We start from the raw sequence: 15856 nt of genomic DNA, 5'->3' as shown, positions 1-15856 counted from the left end.
GCCAAAGTGTCCATTGACTGATGATGGATAAAAAAGAGGTGGTATATATATATATATATATACATACAGTGACATATTACTCAGCCATAAAAAAGAATGAAATCTTGCCATTTGCAACGATGCAGATGGAGTTAGTATTATGCTAAACTAGTTAAGTCAGTTAGCGAAAGACAGATACTATATGATTTCACTCATATGTGGAATTTAAGAAACAAAACAGATGAATGTAGCGGGGAAAAGAGAAACAAATTAGGAAACAGACTTTTAACTATAGACAACAAACTGAGGGTTATGGAGGGAGGTGGGCAGGGGGATGGGTTAAATAGGCGATAGGAATTATGAGGGCACTGTTATGATGAGTACTGTGTGCTGTATATAAGTGTCCAATCACTAAATTCTACATCTAAAACTAATATTACACTGTATGTTAACTGGAATTTAAATAAAAACTTTAAAAATAAGATAAAAAAGAGAGATCTATTCATAAACATTGTTCACTTTGTTCTAGTTAATGCCTTTATTTTGTTTAGTGCTAAAGTAAGGCCAGAGGAAGTATAGCTTGTCACCTGTCCTTCAGTTTTGCAGAGAAAATATTGCATTAAGAGCTTCACTGGCAATAAATAAGTACACTAAATTGTCATTTTTATTCTCTCCAAAAAGTATCTTCTGGATAAATGCCTCTTTGTTCTTTCTCAGAATAGCCCGAATATTTTATAAGACAAAATAAAAAGAAACATCAGGAAGACATAGTATTGGAAATAACATTGAAAAAATTATCAATGGTATCGCTGCTATTTAAAATTGTTTTTTTCTAGATATGAAAGTGATTATTTAGAATGAGTAAAGAAATTACAACAGATTACAATTTCTGGAAAGCTCACTAATATCACAAACATAAGATATAAACACAAGAATTCTGATAAATTCTATTTTGTCTGAGTCTCATCAAAGGGGAAATTTGTGTTTATAATTGCATAGTCTGCATTATTGAGAATACTCCTCTTATTCTGACTAGGGACTGACAAGTACTGGAGCTTCTACTTAATGTTGAATACCTCCTTACTATCGATATACCTCTAGCACCCTTTGCTGTAAGACATATTCACATTTGATGTGATGTCATGTGGCCTTGGGCCCTATTCCTTCATGTCACTATGCAGGAAGATTCAGCAAAGTATTCCTGGAAGCCATTCCTGGACCAGAACAGGGAGCAACAATTTATCTAGATGTGGAAATGGTTGCAAATCAATAAACATCCCTTGCTAGCCCAAACTACTGTACCCTTAACTTAGTTTCACTGAGGCCATTTCCCAAAAATGTAGCCACTCAGTGCCACCATACAGGAGGGGGACATTTGGCTAAGAAGAAAGTCTTGATCAATCGTGGTAAAATATCTTCACTAAATTTACAAAAACATACCCCCAAAAGTACAAAAAGTAGACACATTTCTAGGGACCCCACTGGGGCCTTGGAAGGGGCTTGTACAAGTGGGGCCCCTAAAGCTTAAACTTCATTAGGTAGCTTCCTGATATTTTGAGAAGGAAGAAGAGATGGGTGAGGGGAAGGTGAGCAGAAGAGGAAAGCTTAAGGAAAGAGAAAGAAAGAAGATAAATATTGTTTTTTTTAAAGTTTATTTTGAGAGAGAGAGAGAGAGAGAGATTGAAGGTGAGGGGCAAAGAGAGGGAGAGACAGAATCCCAAGCAGGCTCTGCACTGTTGGCGAGGAGCCCAACATGGGGCTCAAACCAATGAAACGTGAGATCATGACCTGAGGTGAGATCAAGAGTAAGATGCTTAACCCACTGAGCCACCCAGGTGCCCCTAAATATTGGTTTGAGATAATTTCCATGCATTTCTTACTGAAGAAAGGAGATGAGTAAGTGATATTTTATAATCGTCACTGCCTTAGTCAGTTCAGGGTGCTGTAACAAAAATACTGTGGGTGGCTTAAACAACCAATATTTATTTCTTATAGTTCTAGAAGCTGCAAAGTCCAAGATCAATGGACTGACACATTTGGTGTCTTATAAGACCTTGCTTCCTGATGTGTAAACAGCTGTCTTCTCACTGTGTCCTCCCATGGTGAAAGGGGCAAGGGAGTTCTCTGGGGTCTCTTTTATAACAGAACTAATCTCATACATGAGGGCTCTACCCTTATGACCTGATCACTTCTTAAAGGCTCCAACTCCAAATTCCATCACATTGGGGATCAGATTTCCATGTATGAATTTGGGGAGGACACAAATAGTAGTTCTATAGTAACCACCCAACTTGATATTCCCATCATTATAATGCAAAATACCTTAAATTGAACACGGTCTAATTGTTAGTAGCAATATTCATATTATTATGAAACTCTAATAACTTCTATAGGAACATTTGGATAAGTAATTCTGTTAACGTTGTTAGGAACCAGGAGTTTTTCAGTGCAAGAAAAAAAAAAGAATGGAGTTTAAAAAGAAAGTATCTGAAAATCTCATAATGTTAAATTTGAATCAGATATAGTATAAATTCAGCAATTTCTTTAAATTTAACTTTTTGAGAGAGAGAGAGAGAGAGAGAGAGAGAGAATATGCTTGAGATGGAGAGGGGTAGAGGGAGAGAGAGAATCCCAAGCACCATCAGGCTCAAGCCTGATGCAGGGCTTGATCTCATGACTGTGAGATCATGACCTAAGCCATGAAATCAAGAGTCAGATGTTTAACTGACTAAGTCACCCAGGTGCCCCAGCAACTTTTTTTTCTTATAAAACTATATTGTTTAGAAACAACATGGCCCTTCAATATTGGTGAGCACACTTAGCACCCAGATTGTGGGCTCTACCTACCATTCCACACTTTGGAGGAACTGTAGTTCTTTGGAGGAATAGATGGAGTGGGAAATAAACAAGGTATCTGGTATCTGGTTGTGCCAGAAAGCAAGGATACTACCACAGATTAAAGAATGTGTCAAAAGGACATTGGAGCCAATATAAAGGAACTCCCATGGGCCAGATAAAGCAATTTGAGCATCAAAAACAATAATAAATGAATTCACAAAAATTTATAAAATTTATAAAAATCAATGAGTTCATGAAGATAACAAAAATGAACTGAACATATTGGAATTAACAAGGGTACCAACTCCTTACTTTGAAAAATGATAATTTAAATAAGAGAATTAAGCATTTATCCTGCCCTTACAGTGTGAAATGCCTTTCTGGATATCCAATACTTCTAACTGATGAGGGACAGTTCTTCTTTAAGGAAGATTTCCAGCAAATGTCCAGCAGATAAATTTAGATTATGATAGAATTATAAAATCATTTTGCAATCTCTAGTTGGTTCAAACAAGAATTATCAAAATTATCAGATGAAACCTATGATACATTTTAGCAACATTAAAAGGAGGATAACCAAACATTATATGACTCCTGATATGATACAAAATGAATTACCACTTGTGGTAGGCAGGACTATGCTTGCCCCCACCCTCCTGAAAGATGTCCATATCCTAATCCCAGAACATGGCAAAGGGGAATTAAGGTTGTAAATAGAATTAAGGTTGCTAATTAGCTGACCTTAAAACAGGGAGATTATCCTGGATTATCCAATTGCACTGCACATAATCAAAAGAGTCCTTAGAAGAGCAAAGGAGTAGGCAGAAGAAAATGTCAGAATAATGCAATGTGAGAAAGACTCAACCTACTGGCTCGGAAAAAGGGGGAAAGGAAGCCAATAGCCAAGGAATATAAGCAGCCTCTAGAAGCTGAAAAACCAAGGAAACTCTCCCTTAGAGCCTCCATAAGAGAATCCAGTCCTGCCTACACCTTGATGTTAGCCCAGTGAGATACATGTGGAACTTCCAACCTACAGAACTGAAAGTAAAAAATTTGTATTGTTTTTAAGCCACTAAATTTTCGGTAATTAAAGCATCAATAGAAAACTAACATACCATCTATTAAATTTTTTTTTTGCTAAAAAATTGAACCTGAATTTAATCAAGGCTCTGAAACATATATTTGCAGGAAATGTATGGTATAAATGGACATAGCAAGTGATACTACAAGGACACAAACAGTAAAATTTTAAATGTGGGATATTCTATAGCTTAGTCTGCCAGGCTTCAGCCACAACATCAATGGCATGAAGATAAAAATGAGAGAGTGAACTGCTCTAGATTAGAAGAGACTCAGGAGACATAAGAACAAAATGCGACCTCTGAATCATTTGAAAACTGATTCTTTATCCAACTATAAAGGATATTTTTTAGGACAGTTACGAAAATTTTATAATGGGCCATATAGTAAATGGAATTATTAATTTGTAAGGAATAATGTTAGTGGCTATATAATGTGTTTATGTTAGGAAACATCCAATTTTTTTTTGAGGTGCATATTGAAGTATATAGGAATAAAATTAATGTCTGTGCCTTTACTTTAAAAAATTTTAGAAGGAAGGAAGGAAGAAGGAAGGAAGGAAGGAAGGAAGGAAGGAAGGAAGGAAGGAAGGAAGGAAGGAAGGAAAGAAGGAAAAATATAAGAAAGGACCAAAAGGAAAGAAGACTCCATAAAGCATATATGCCCAAATTGTGATAATTGTTGAATCTTGGTAATGGGTAAATTGGTAAATGGGTAAAGTGAAGTAAATTTCTTTACTTTGTATGTTTGAAATGTTTCATATGAAGGGTGCCTGGGTGGCTCAGCTGAACAATCAACTCTTGATACTGGCTCAGGTCATGATCATAGGGTCATGGGATTGAGCCCCTTGTGGGCTCTGCACCGGGTGTGGAGCCTGCTTGAGATTCTCTCTCTCCCTCTGCCCCTCTCCCCCTCTCATATGTGCTCTCTCTCTCTAAAAAATAAAAAAAAAAAATTGAAATATTTCACATGAAACATTTTTAAAGAAGGAAAAATAATGCTCCCAAAAAATCACTTTTCTTTCATGAAACTGTAGTCCTTGGAAGAGTCTTTTGCCTTCCAAGGCAATTTTACCTAAAATTTTCACACATGAGAATCATAATTAAGGCCAACCCTAACCAAAATTATGTGTTTAGCTGTGTCTACCTTCAAAGCTCCCATTACTAGTTCCTTAGGATCCTCTTTTCTTCCTAAATGTCTTTCAGGAAAAAAAAAAAATCAGATAATTTCTCTCACATTAAGGTATAAATAACTTCACAGCCGGAATTAATTAAAATAAAAATAATGCTTTAAAATTCTCCAATGGTGATGAGAGTTTTGCTTTTTAAAGGTGGACTTTTTCTTTAATCATTTCATGTAGTCAATTGCCTAAGGTGTTTTAAGAGAATTAAATTACATGAACCGGAAACCAGTCTGTCATCCTTTTCCAACCAGTGAGTTAATAACAAACACAATTGTGCATAATAAAAGTGCTGGAATATTACTTCACTGGCTGATAAAGGGACATGGTAGAAATTTTGCAGGACTTTGAAGGGAAGAGTTGGGTGCTAGTCTAAGTTTTAACATCTAGGCCACCACTATACTGGCTGTGTGACCTTGCCCTATCTTGTCATGCCTCAACTTCCTCACCTGTAGATTAGGCTCATAATAGTACCTACCTAAGTGGTGGTTGCAAAGATTGAGTTAATGTATATAAACCAAGTAGAGCAGTTCCCTCACCTAATAAGCATTCAATAAACATTAGCTATTTTTGTATTATCTTTGGCATTCCTCATACTACACGTGTGATTAAGAATCCACTAAACAGTTATTCTTTTCATAATTAATGTGTCTGAATATCTGAAGGGGGCATTATTCGGAGAAACGACTACTTTTTGCGCAATCTTATGGTACGAGGTCCATACATTTTCCAAATACTTGGTATTTGTTTAGAAGAGACTCAGGAGACATAAGAACCAAATATAACCACTGAAACGTTGAAAACTGATTTAAACCAAGCAACCATAAAGGATACCTTTGTACAGAGCTTCTGAATGAAGCAGAACTATTGAGCCTTCTTCCTTTGGAGGAAATAATTTTTAAAAATACCAAAAGATTTAAAAATGATATCCATCCAGCTATTTTCTTCAGGGCAAAATATTCAAAATTCTATACCTCACCAATCCATTCACTTCCCCATTCAATTAAATGCCTTGCTCTTTCAGCCTTACCTCCTCACTTCCTCGTCATAAACATTATGGCTTTATATGCAAAGGGCTGGAATACAACCTGATATTTCCCAGCTAAAGTTCATGAGAGGTTATATGAGCCACTCCTTGGATTAGAAAGCGATGGCGGTCTTTTAGACGTTGTATACACCTTTTCAGGGGATTCATGAATGTTCTAACCTCTTGCTGATTTTACGAAGTTCTTTCCCTACTCCTCACATCCCGTTTTTCTTGCTCAAAACAACAAAGCGAGGGAGCGTGACTCGCTACAGGAAAGGTCTCATCGACCTGTTCTTTCCTGGAAAAAAAAAGCTCTGACATCCCAGGAAGACATAATGTGGAAAAGCGCGCAGGTTCATTTGAACTCAGCTCGCAATGAAACATCCAATAAAATGAATGGCTAGCACCACCCGCAACGCAAAGAGGAAGAGGACAAGGAGTCGCACAGATTGGTTATCCCGGGATATGGTTTGATCCCTGGGCAATCGGGGCGCGGTGCCCGCCGGCCGAAGTAAACAGAGCTACTACGCCTGCGCACACCCTTCCTGGGTCACGTGCAGGCGCCGGCCTCTGAGAATGCCCTAGAGAGCTGTCCGGCCGCTGTAGGGGACCGTGTGCAAACGGACCAGAGGCGTCAACCTTTCCCTGAGGGGCGGATTCGGGTAGGAGAGGAGCGTTGGGTCGGAAACGCCCCTTTCTTCCACAGCCGGGAATTGAGAGCCAGTACTGGGCCTGCGGGGCGCCGCCGTACCTTTGTGGGACATGGCCCGCTGTGGGGAGGGGAGCGCGACGCCCGTGGTACTTCTGAGGTCCCCTGGAGTTTGCAGTAAGGGGTTGCAAAAGAAGGGGCCCTGTGAGCGGCGCCGACTGAAGGCGGTGATATCGGAGCAGCTCAGCCAGGATCTGCTCAGGTAGGAGGAGGCGGGAACCCTGGCTGCCTCAGTTGTTAAGGCATCCATCTCCGCCCCAGTGGCTCCTTCTCTGCCTCTCCATCCCTCCTCTCCTCGTTCTCCTCGCCTCAGGCTTTTGAGGGACGTGTACCAGTCTCCACGCTACAGAGCCGTTGGCTCGCCCTAAAAAACCAGTCCCGAGCACCTCGGAGACTATGTACCAGATACAAAAAGGAAGCCAAAATTATCATCATAGTTACGTGCGGCACCAGTCTATGCCGAAATAACACGAGCAGGCTTAGTTCTTGAAAGACCTATCGCTAAGGTGGTGTTGGATCCAGATTTCATGGTCCTGAAACGTACACTTAAAAACAAAACAAAACAAAAAAAACCTTAAACAGTTTCAGAAAAATGATAAAATCCGGTATGAAAATGAATATTTACTTAGATTAAGGAAAAATAGAACAATTAGTAGCCCCGGAGGTCACTTTCTTCTGAGCTCTCTTTAAACAATTTACCAGAAATGCTTACATCAAAATACTTCCCGATTGCAACCCAGCTTCCACTCTCTGCCTAGAACACTCTACAGCTCCCAGCAACTCCCAGCTCCCATGAGGGCCCAAGCAAATGATGGGTTGTTATGAACCTTAACTCAGGCTTTGGTGAATCCAGGTAATGACATCTCAGTTTATAAAGAAAATGAAGCTTAGGAATGTACCCTAGCCAATTGCCATTTCCACCGAAAGTGATTCCTGAGCTTCAGTGTGCAGCAGAATCACCTGGAGGACTTGTTAAAATTTAGATTTACTAGGTCCCAGACCCTAGTACTCATTCAGTTGGTCTGGGATAGAGCTTTTGCATTTCTAATGAGGTCCCAGGTGATGGTGATGCTGCTGGCCTAGGTTACGCTTTAAGAACTACTGAACTAGAGTAAACATAATTACCACTAATAACCAACTGTTGTGCAGCATTCTACATTTTAAAAAGTTCTTTCTGTTGCCCACACTTAAGGCCCCAGCAGCTATAAGCTGAGCTTTCTATAAAGTAAAAGAAAATTCCCTTTTAATTTGGGCCTGTCTGCCAAAGATGCTGCTTTGACTCCACCAGTGGGGGATTAATGTAATTGGTGGAAAAATGAAGTTGTTCCGTTTCTAGGGTGAATCTGTAAGGATGAGGCATTCCTTCCCTTTAGTGGCTTTATTCTCCTGGCTTAAGGTGTCAGGAATTTAAGGAAGATAACATGTCTATATAAAGAAAATGAAATTAAGGTATAGCAAGTGAACAATCTATGCTTATCCTAGGAATAATTAAGGGTAGGACCCTGAACTCCCAAGTTCCTGTTACAGGCAAATAAATATAGATGTAGCAGTTCTTTTGTTTGTTTGTTTAATTCTTTTTTTTTTAAGTTTATTTATTTTGAGAGAGAGAGCGCACGTGCGCATGCGAGAGCACAAGTAGGGGAGGGGCAGAGAGGAGAGACAAAATCCAAGCAGGCTCTATGCCGTCAGCCCTGGATGTTGGATTCCAGCTCACAAACTGAGGTCATAACCTAAGTCGAGAGATCAAGAGTCAGATACTTAACTGATGGTGCCAACCTGGGCCCCCCCCCCGACTTTTTAAATGAAAAACTTCATATGTACACCCAGCCACCTTAATTGCTGTGCCAAATTAATCTTTTTTCAAGCACAGCAATATAATGGATTTATTCGGCAAATATTAATGAAGTATCTAGCACCCACCATGTACCTAGATTTGTGCTAGGTCCTGAAGAATCAAAGATTAATAAGACATGGCTTTGGTGCTGTGCTTACACTCTAGTAAGAGAGATAATAGCCAAACAAAGGTGATGGGGACTGGGGTGAGTTTGGGGAAGGCTTTTTAAGGTGACATTTGAGTGATCTGTTGAGGATCTGTTGTTGTGCAGCAATTTCCTCATCTTCGTTCTCATTTCCCCCTACTTCCTCTTTTTCACAACCAATAAACTCCTCTTCTACACAACTAATAGATGATATTATGATATCATCTATTCATAGATGATTCATAGATTCATCATAGATAAATATGAATTTGTCTATGTTTTAAGTCATTTGATGCCCCTTCAACTGTAACACAGAGTTAAACTCTTTGCCTCTTACTTATCTGCAGCTTCATTTGTCACTTCTCAGCCCCTCAGTACTCTCTGCTGACCAGTTTGTAACTCCATACTCACACATACCTTAGCAAGGAATGTGGAGCCAAGAACTCTCTGTGACCTTGCCTTGTTCCCCTGACCAACTCTTACTTGATCTTTAAAATGCCCTTTTTTTTTTTTTTTTTTTGTCCTCTGTAAGGTCTTCTTTCATGTCTGTCTTTGAAAAAAATTTACTGGGGCGCCTGGGTGGCTCAGTTGGTTAAGCGCCGACTTCAACTCAGGTCATGATTTCGCAGTCTGTGAGTTCGAGCCCCACATCAGGCTCTGTGCCAATAGCTCAGAGCCTGGAGCCTGTTTCAGATTCTGTGTCTCCCTCTCTCTCTGACCCTCACCTGTTCATGCTGTGTCGCTCTCTGTCTCAAAAATTAATAAACGTTAAAAAAAATTTAGAAAAAAATTTATTTGTGTTATTGAATACGTCACACTCTGTAGTTTTCAGACCCGTCTTCCCTGCTATTCAATACAATTCTTGAATGCACATATGATGTTTTAGTCATTATCTGTCCACAGTGCTTGGTACATAGTACATGTTCAGGAAATTTTTAGTGATAATCAGCAGTCCAAAATGCACTAGATAGGTTAATGCATAGTTGGCAGAGAAATGACATAGAAAGAAGCTGGGCCTTGACATGGCTGAAGCTTTGTTCCAACCTGTCCTTCCTCTAGACTTTGCTGTTAGATGAGCCAATAAACCCCCTTTAATGGTTAAGCCAGTCTGAGTCAGATAATTCTGTTACTTTTAACACACAATATATACTTGTAACTGATATGGTTTTATGAAAAAAAAAGCACTATATTTTCATATTAACAATTTTTAAACACATTAAATTTTTTAATTTAACAAATACTTATGAGCATATATTATGAACAAGGCAGATACCCTAGTGATGGTTATATGGCTACTAGCTGCATTGTTTCCTTATTCACTTGAGGATGAGTGTAGGATGGAGAGAAGGTGGGTGGGAGGAAGGAACAAATTGAGTATTTGTACAATTTTTTTAATTAATGTTTGAGAGACAAATACATTTTCGCCTATTTTTTTAATTAAAGAAAATTTTTTAACGTTTATTCATTTTTGAGAGACAGAGACAGAGTGCGAGTGGGGGGAGAGTCAGAGAGAGAGAGAGAGGGAGACACAGAATCCAAGCAGGCTCCAGGCTCCAAGCTGTCAGCACAGAGCCTGACACGGGGCCGGAACTGAAGAGCCACAAGACCACGATCCGAGCCAAAGTCAGATGCCCAACTGACTGAGCCACCCAGGCGCCCCTATTTTTGCATAACTTTAAAAACCACTTATGAAGATGATATATTGATGAAAATATTGTCTAAAATGCTTCTGTCTGCTCATTGTTTCCAAGGTTCTGAAAGTTGTGCTCTGAAGCATTTGTTTTGTTTAGGGCAAAATACAACAAAATTCAACAAGCAGATACTGAGCTCTACATACTAAATATACAGTTTTTGCCTTTGGAGAGTTTATCGTCTAGTAGAGAGAAAGACACATACAAATAATGCTGCAATGACAAGTGCTATAATAGAGGTATGCACCAAGTGTGTTGGAATCAGAGGAAGGAGCCATTAACTTGGTCTTGGAGGAATGTGAGTGTCAATGGTAACATTCGAAGCTTTCACTGTAATGGATATCTATATCCATTACTTGTACCTCCTATAGTGTACCGGTGTGATTGCCAGTTATATCCTGCAATACGGAAATCCCCTGAGAATACATACCTTGCTGAGCATAATGATACAGTAATAGGAAGTATTAGTATTTAGAGTAGAAATGTATAGTTTTCACAGGGACAAAAGATTATGACAGTATTATGATGCTGATTTCTGTTCTTCCATCACTTGACATGTAATCAGTGGGCTTTACAACAACTATGTCTGTGTGTTAATAAAGGGATTTCAGTGGGTTACCCCAGGAGCCCATTTTAATAATAGGTTAGAGCATGGTTCTATTTGTGTGAGGAAAAAAATGGAAAAGGGCTTAAATGTCACATTCTTGATGGCCAAGCCTGCCTTTTCAGACTTGGTATTTAACAATAGTTGGAACAAAATGTACCAGTTTCTAATCTGGATTGTCTATTGTTATATTTGGTTTGCATGTGTTGTTGACATTTTACTTTCTTTGCTTCTTTTAGTAAGATTTTAAAAAATTGATTCTTTTCAATAGTCAATGACAATACTACTTTGTGTTCTTTTTCTGAAATAAGTCTAAAGTAGGTACATTTTTAAGGAAAATCAACATAAATAGCAGGAGATAAATTTTATTATTACCAGAAAGAATTAAAAAGAACTTTTCTAAAAGTCCTATTGTTTTTGGTATAATTACCTTTGTTTTCACTATAAATTTCAGAAAATTAGATTCAAAGCTAATATTAAACGGTGTTCTTTGGAATGAACTAAGAACAAACTCCTTTTCATGTTAACCTATTTTTATTGTGTTACTTATCTCTGTAATTTTTAGTTTGAGTTATTTTAAAAAGTTATTTTATAAAAATGCATATGTTATATATTTCTGAGCATCACTAATTAAACTATGGTTTCTTTTTATTCATTACAGGCTCCTAATGGAAGAAATCCATACAGATGTTATTTTCTCCATAGGTTATACTTTGTTCAAAGCACACAAAGCAGTCCTTTTAGCAAGGGTTCCTGACTTCTATTTTCATACTATTGGACAGACATCAGATAATTTAACAAATCATGAGCCTGTTGTTGTAGAGAACTTTGAAACTTCAGAATTTAGAACATTTTTACAGTAAGTGCTTTCTTTATCTTTTTTCCTCTTATATTTAAGTCTAATATATAATTGTTTATCTTTTAAACATATTTCATATCTGTTTTATAACCTAAGAAAAATCTATTCATTTAAATTCCAAATTATCTTAGTAATTAGTATTAGTAGAGGCTAAATATTAGTATTAGAGTATTAGAGCCTTAGTATTAGAAAAGACTAAGTACTAATTTGAGATTGAGCCTGAAAGAGGAGAAATGGTGTGTTCTCTGGTAATTCAAGTGAGTTACTCCTTGCCAGGGTTTTTGGACAGTGTCTCTATTGACATTTTGGGTTGGGTAATTCTCTTGTGGGGGCTGTGCTGTGCAGTTTAGGATGTTTAGCAGCATCCCTGTCCTCTGGCCCCTGGATGCCAGTAGGACCCTTCCTGAGTTCCCTCTATCCCCAAGTTGTGAGAACCAAATGCCTGCCAGACATCACTGAATGTCCTCTTGAGGGTGGAATTATCCCCCTACTGAGAACCATTGCTATATATTCTTACAATATATAAATTTATATATATTTATATAACCATTTATAAATATGTGTATTTGATTTTTTTTAATGTTTATTTTTGAGAGAGAGAGACAGAGTGTGAGAGGGGGAGGGGCAGAGAGAGAGGGAGACTCAGAATCTGAAGCAGGCTCCAGGCTCTGAGCTGTCAGCATAGAGCTCGACACGGGGCTTGAATTCATGAGTTGTGAAATCATGACCTGAGCTGAAGTCAGACATTTAACCAACTGAGCCACCCAAGTGCCCCTACTGACTTCTGTATTATTGGTATGCAAAGCTTTAAATGGATTATGTTTGTAAAAATATGAGATCATAACCTTTTATTCTTTTTTTTTTTAATGTTTATTTTTGAGAGAGAGAGAGAGACAGACAGAAAAAATGTGAGCAAGGGAGGAGCAGAGAGGGAGATACAGAATCTTAAGCAGGCTCCAGGCTCCAGGCTCTGAGCTGTCAGTGGGGCTTGTACTCATGAACCGCGAAATCATGACCTGAGCCGAACTTGGGTGCTTAACCGACTGAGCCACCCAGGCTCCCCATAACTGTTTATTCTTATGGCTTGTGCATGGTCAAAATTTTTGAAAATAGAATGTCCATTGAACTGATTTGTAATTTTGGGGACTTGTGTTTGCTGAACTTAGAGATTTCATCAGCTAAATAATGGGAGAAATTAGTTTAATCCCCATTCTAATTGAATAGAATTTCATTTTAATGCCTTATTATTTTATGCTCATATGTGTGATTATTTGACATTCATTTTTGCTAAATGTATCCAGGAGAGAAGTATTTTCTAATGTAGTTCCTCAAAATTATATCTTTTAGTCTTTATGACATTTAAATGACATGGACTCTAAGGCTAGAATGCCTGAGTTTAAATTCTCTACTCTGCCATTTGGTAGCTGTGTGCCTCAAACTTAATCCCTCTGTGCCTGGAATTTTCTGAGATGTAAAATGTCTGGGACGTAATAAGCACCATAAAAATTCACTAAGTTTTTTATGTTTTTAAATCTTGAAGTGTTTATTTGTATTTCATTTCAGTTTTTTAAATCCTGCCCTCCCATTTCTTCCCTTTTTCTAATATATGGAAGTTGGGTATTGTTCTAAATGATATTTTAGTGGTTTTCTGTCACACCACCCCTCACATATACTTATTCAGCAGGTGTTTATTGTGCCTGGTTATGGGCAGGGCTCTGTGTAAAGGGCAATGTATGTACTGGTTAGTAGGTTCTTGATTTGAGTGCTTAATGATGACAAGTAAATGTGGAACTAAGTTTAAAGCCAATACTGGCAATGACATCATTGTATTGTACTACAAATTTGTCAATTACCAGTTTTTAAGAATAGCTTTATTGGGATATAATTCATATACCACAGATATAATCCACCTATTTAAAGTGTAAAATTCAGTGGTTTTAATATTCACACAGAGTTGTACAGCCATATCCATGATTTAGAGTGTTTTCAACATCCCCAAAAGAAACCCCATAGCCATTAGGTATCACTGCCCATTCCCTCACCCTCCTGCCCGAGGCAACACTAACCTACTTTTTGTGTCTGTGGATTTGTCTATTCTGGACTTCTCACAGATATAGAATCATAAAATTTGTGGGGTTTTGTGACTAGATTATTTCACTAACCATGATGTTTTCAAGTTTCAGCTTAGTTGCATGAATCACTACCTCATTTTTTTTAATTGCCAAATAATACTCCATTGTATGCCTATACCATGTTTTGTTTATCCATTTATCAGTTGGTGAATATTTATATTGTTTCTACTTTGGGACTATTATGACTAATGCTGCAGTGAACATTTGTATGTCAATTTGTGTGTGAACCTGTTTTCACTTCTCTTAGGTATATACCTAGGAGTGGAATTATAGGTCATATGGCAACTCTGTTTAACTTTTTGAGGAACTGCTGGATTCTTTTCCTAAAGAGGCCATACTGTTTTACATTGCGACTGGCAATGTGGAGGATTGCAGTTTCTCCACATCCTTGTAACACATGTTATTATCTTCTTTTTTATTATAAACGTCCTAGGGAACATTAAGTGGTACCTCATATTCATTTGTATATCCCTGATGGCTAATGATGTTGGCATATTTCTTGTGTTTGTTTGCCATATTATATGTTCTTTAGAGAACTGTCTATTCATATCCTTTGTCCATTTTTTTCAATGGGTTATTTGTCTATTATTGAATTATAAGCATTCTTTATATATTCTGGCTATTAGGCTCTTATCAGACACATGACTTGCAGACATTTTCTCCCATTGTATTGGTTGTCTTTTTACATTCTTCATGGTGTCATCTGCAACACAGAAGTTTTGGATTTTGTTTATTTTATTTATTTTTATTTATTTTTTGTTTTGGATTTTAATATAGCCTAGTTTATCTAATTTTTTGTTTGTCACTTGTGTTTTTGGTATGTTATAAATGAGAAACCATTGCCTAATCCAGGGTCACAAAGATTTATTCTTATATTTTCTTCTAAGAATTTTATGGTTTTATGCTTTTAGCTCTTACATTAGGTCTGTGATCCATTTTGAGTTAATTTTTGTGTATAATGTAAAGAAAGGGTCCAAATTCATTCCTTTGTGTGTGGATATTTAGTTCCAGCACCATTTTTAAAGAGACTATTTTTTCCCTAATAGATTGTCTGTGTACTCTCATTGAAAATCACTTGCCCACTGTTATGGACTGAATTGTTTCCCCTCAAATTCATATATTGAAACCCTAACCACCAAGGTGATGGTGTTTGGAGATTGTGCTTTTGGGAGGTAATTGGATTTAGGTGAGGTCATGAAGGTCCCATCTCAAGACTGTAGTAATGCCCTTAAAAGAAGAGACCCCAGAGAGCTTGTTTTCTCTCTGTACCGTGTGAGAACACAGTAAGAAAGCGACTGACTACAAGCTGTGAGGGGAATTCTTACTGGAATCCAACCATGGTGGCTCCCTCATCTTGCATTTCCAGCCACCAGAACTGTGAGAAATAAATTTGTGTTGTTTAAGCCAATCTGGCTCCTAAATCATAATCCATTACCATATTTTGTCATGGTAGCCTGAGCTAATAATACACATGTAAATGTTAGGGTTTATTTCTGGTCTCTTGATTCTATTCTATTGGTCTGTATGTCTGTTCTTAATGTCAGTTTGACTTTTGTGAGAAATCGAAGTTGGATTTTTGTGTTTTTATGTCCTGGATCCTAAGTGTTTTTTGATGCTAGTCTTTATTTGCTGACATACATTTTGCCTGTGATCCAAATCATATTAACTTTAGTGTAGAAAATTCTTTTTGGGTAATTAAATTTTAAGTGTATTTGTGTGATTTGGCTTACTTTTTTTCTTTTTATGCTCTGACATGCTTGAATGATCTGATTTTTTAT

General features: G+C 37.7%; 1 protein-coding gene across 2 annotated transcripts in view; it reads left to right on the top strand.

The window, feature by feature from the left end:
• Window positions 1-6718: 6718 nt before the first annotated feature.
• Window positions 6719-15856, top strand: part of BTBD8 (BTB domain containing 8) — a 106656-nt gene continuing 97518 nt past the window's right edge. For both annotated transcript variants that reach the window (XM_047085547.1, XM_047085546.1), the window contains exons 1-2: window positions 6719-7015; window positions 11749-11946. In XM_047085547.1, the coding sequence (XP_046941503.1) occupies window positions 6867-7015; window positions 11749-11946 (347 nt within the window). In that variant the 5' untranslated portion in view covers window positions 6719-6866. The remainder of the gene's footprint in view (window positions 7016-11748; window positions 11947-15856) is intronic.

Source organism: Lynx rufus, unplaced genomic scaffold (assembly GCF_022079265.1).
Source record: "Lynx rufus isolate CCGP_SWC_20201006 ecotype Redwood Valley unplaced genomic scaffold, mLynRuf1.p SCAF_2, whole genome shotgun sequence".
NCBI classification, from domain to species: domain Eukaryota; kingdom Metazoa; phylum Chordata; class Mammalia; order Carnivora; family Felidae; genus Lynx; species Lynx rufus.
The sequence above is the reverse complement of the archived record's forward strand: the minus strand, read 5'-3'. Positions and strand labels throughout refer to the sequence as shown.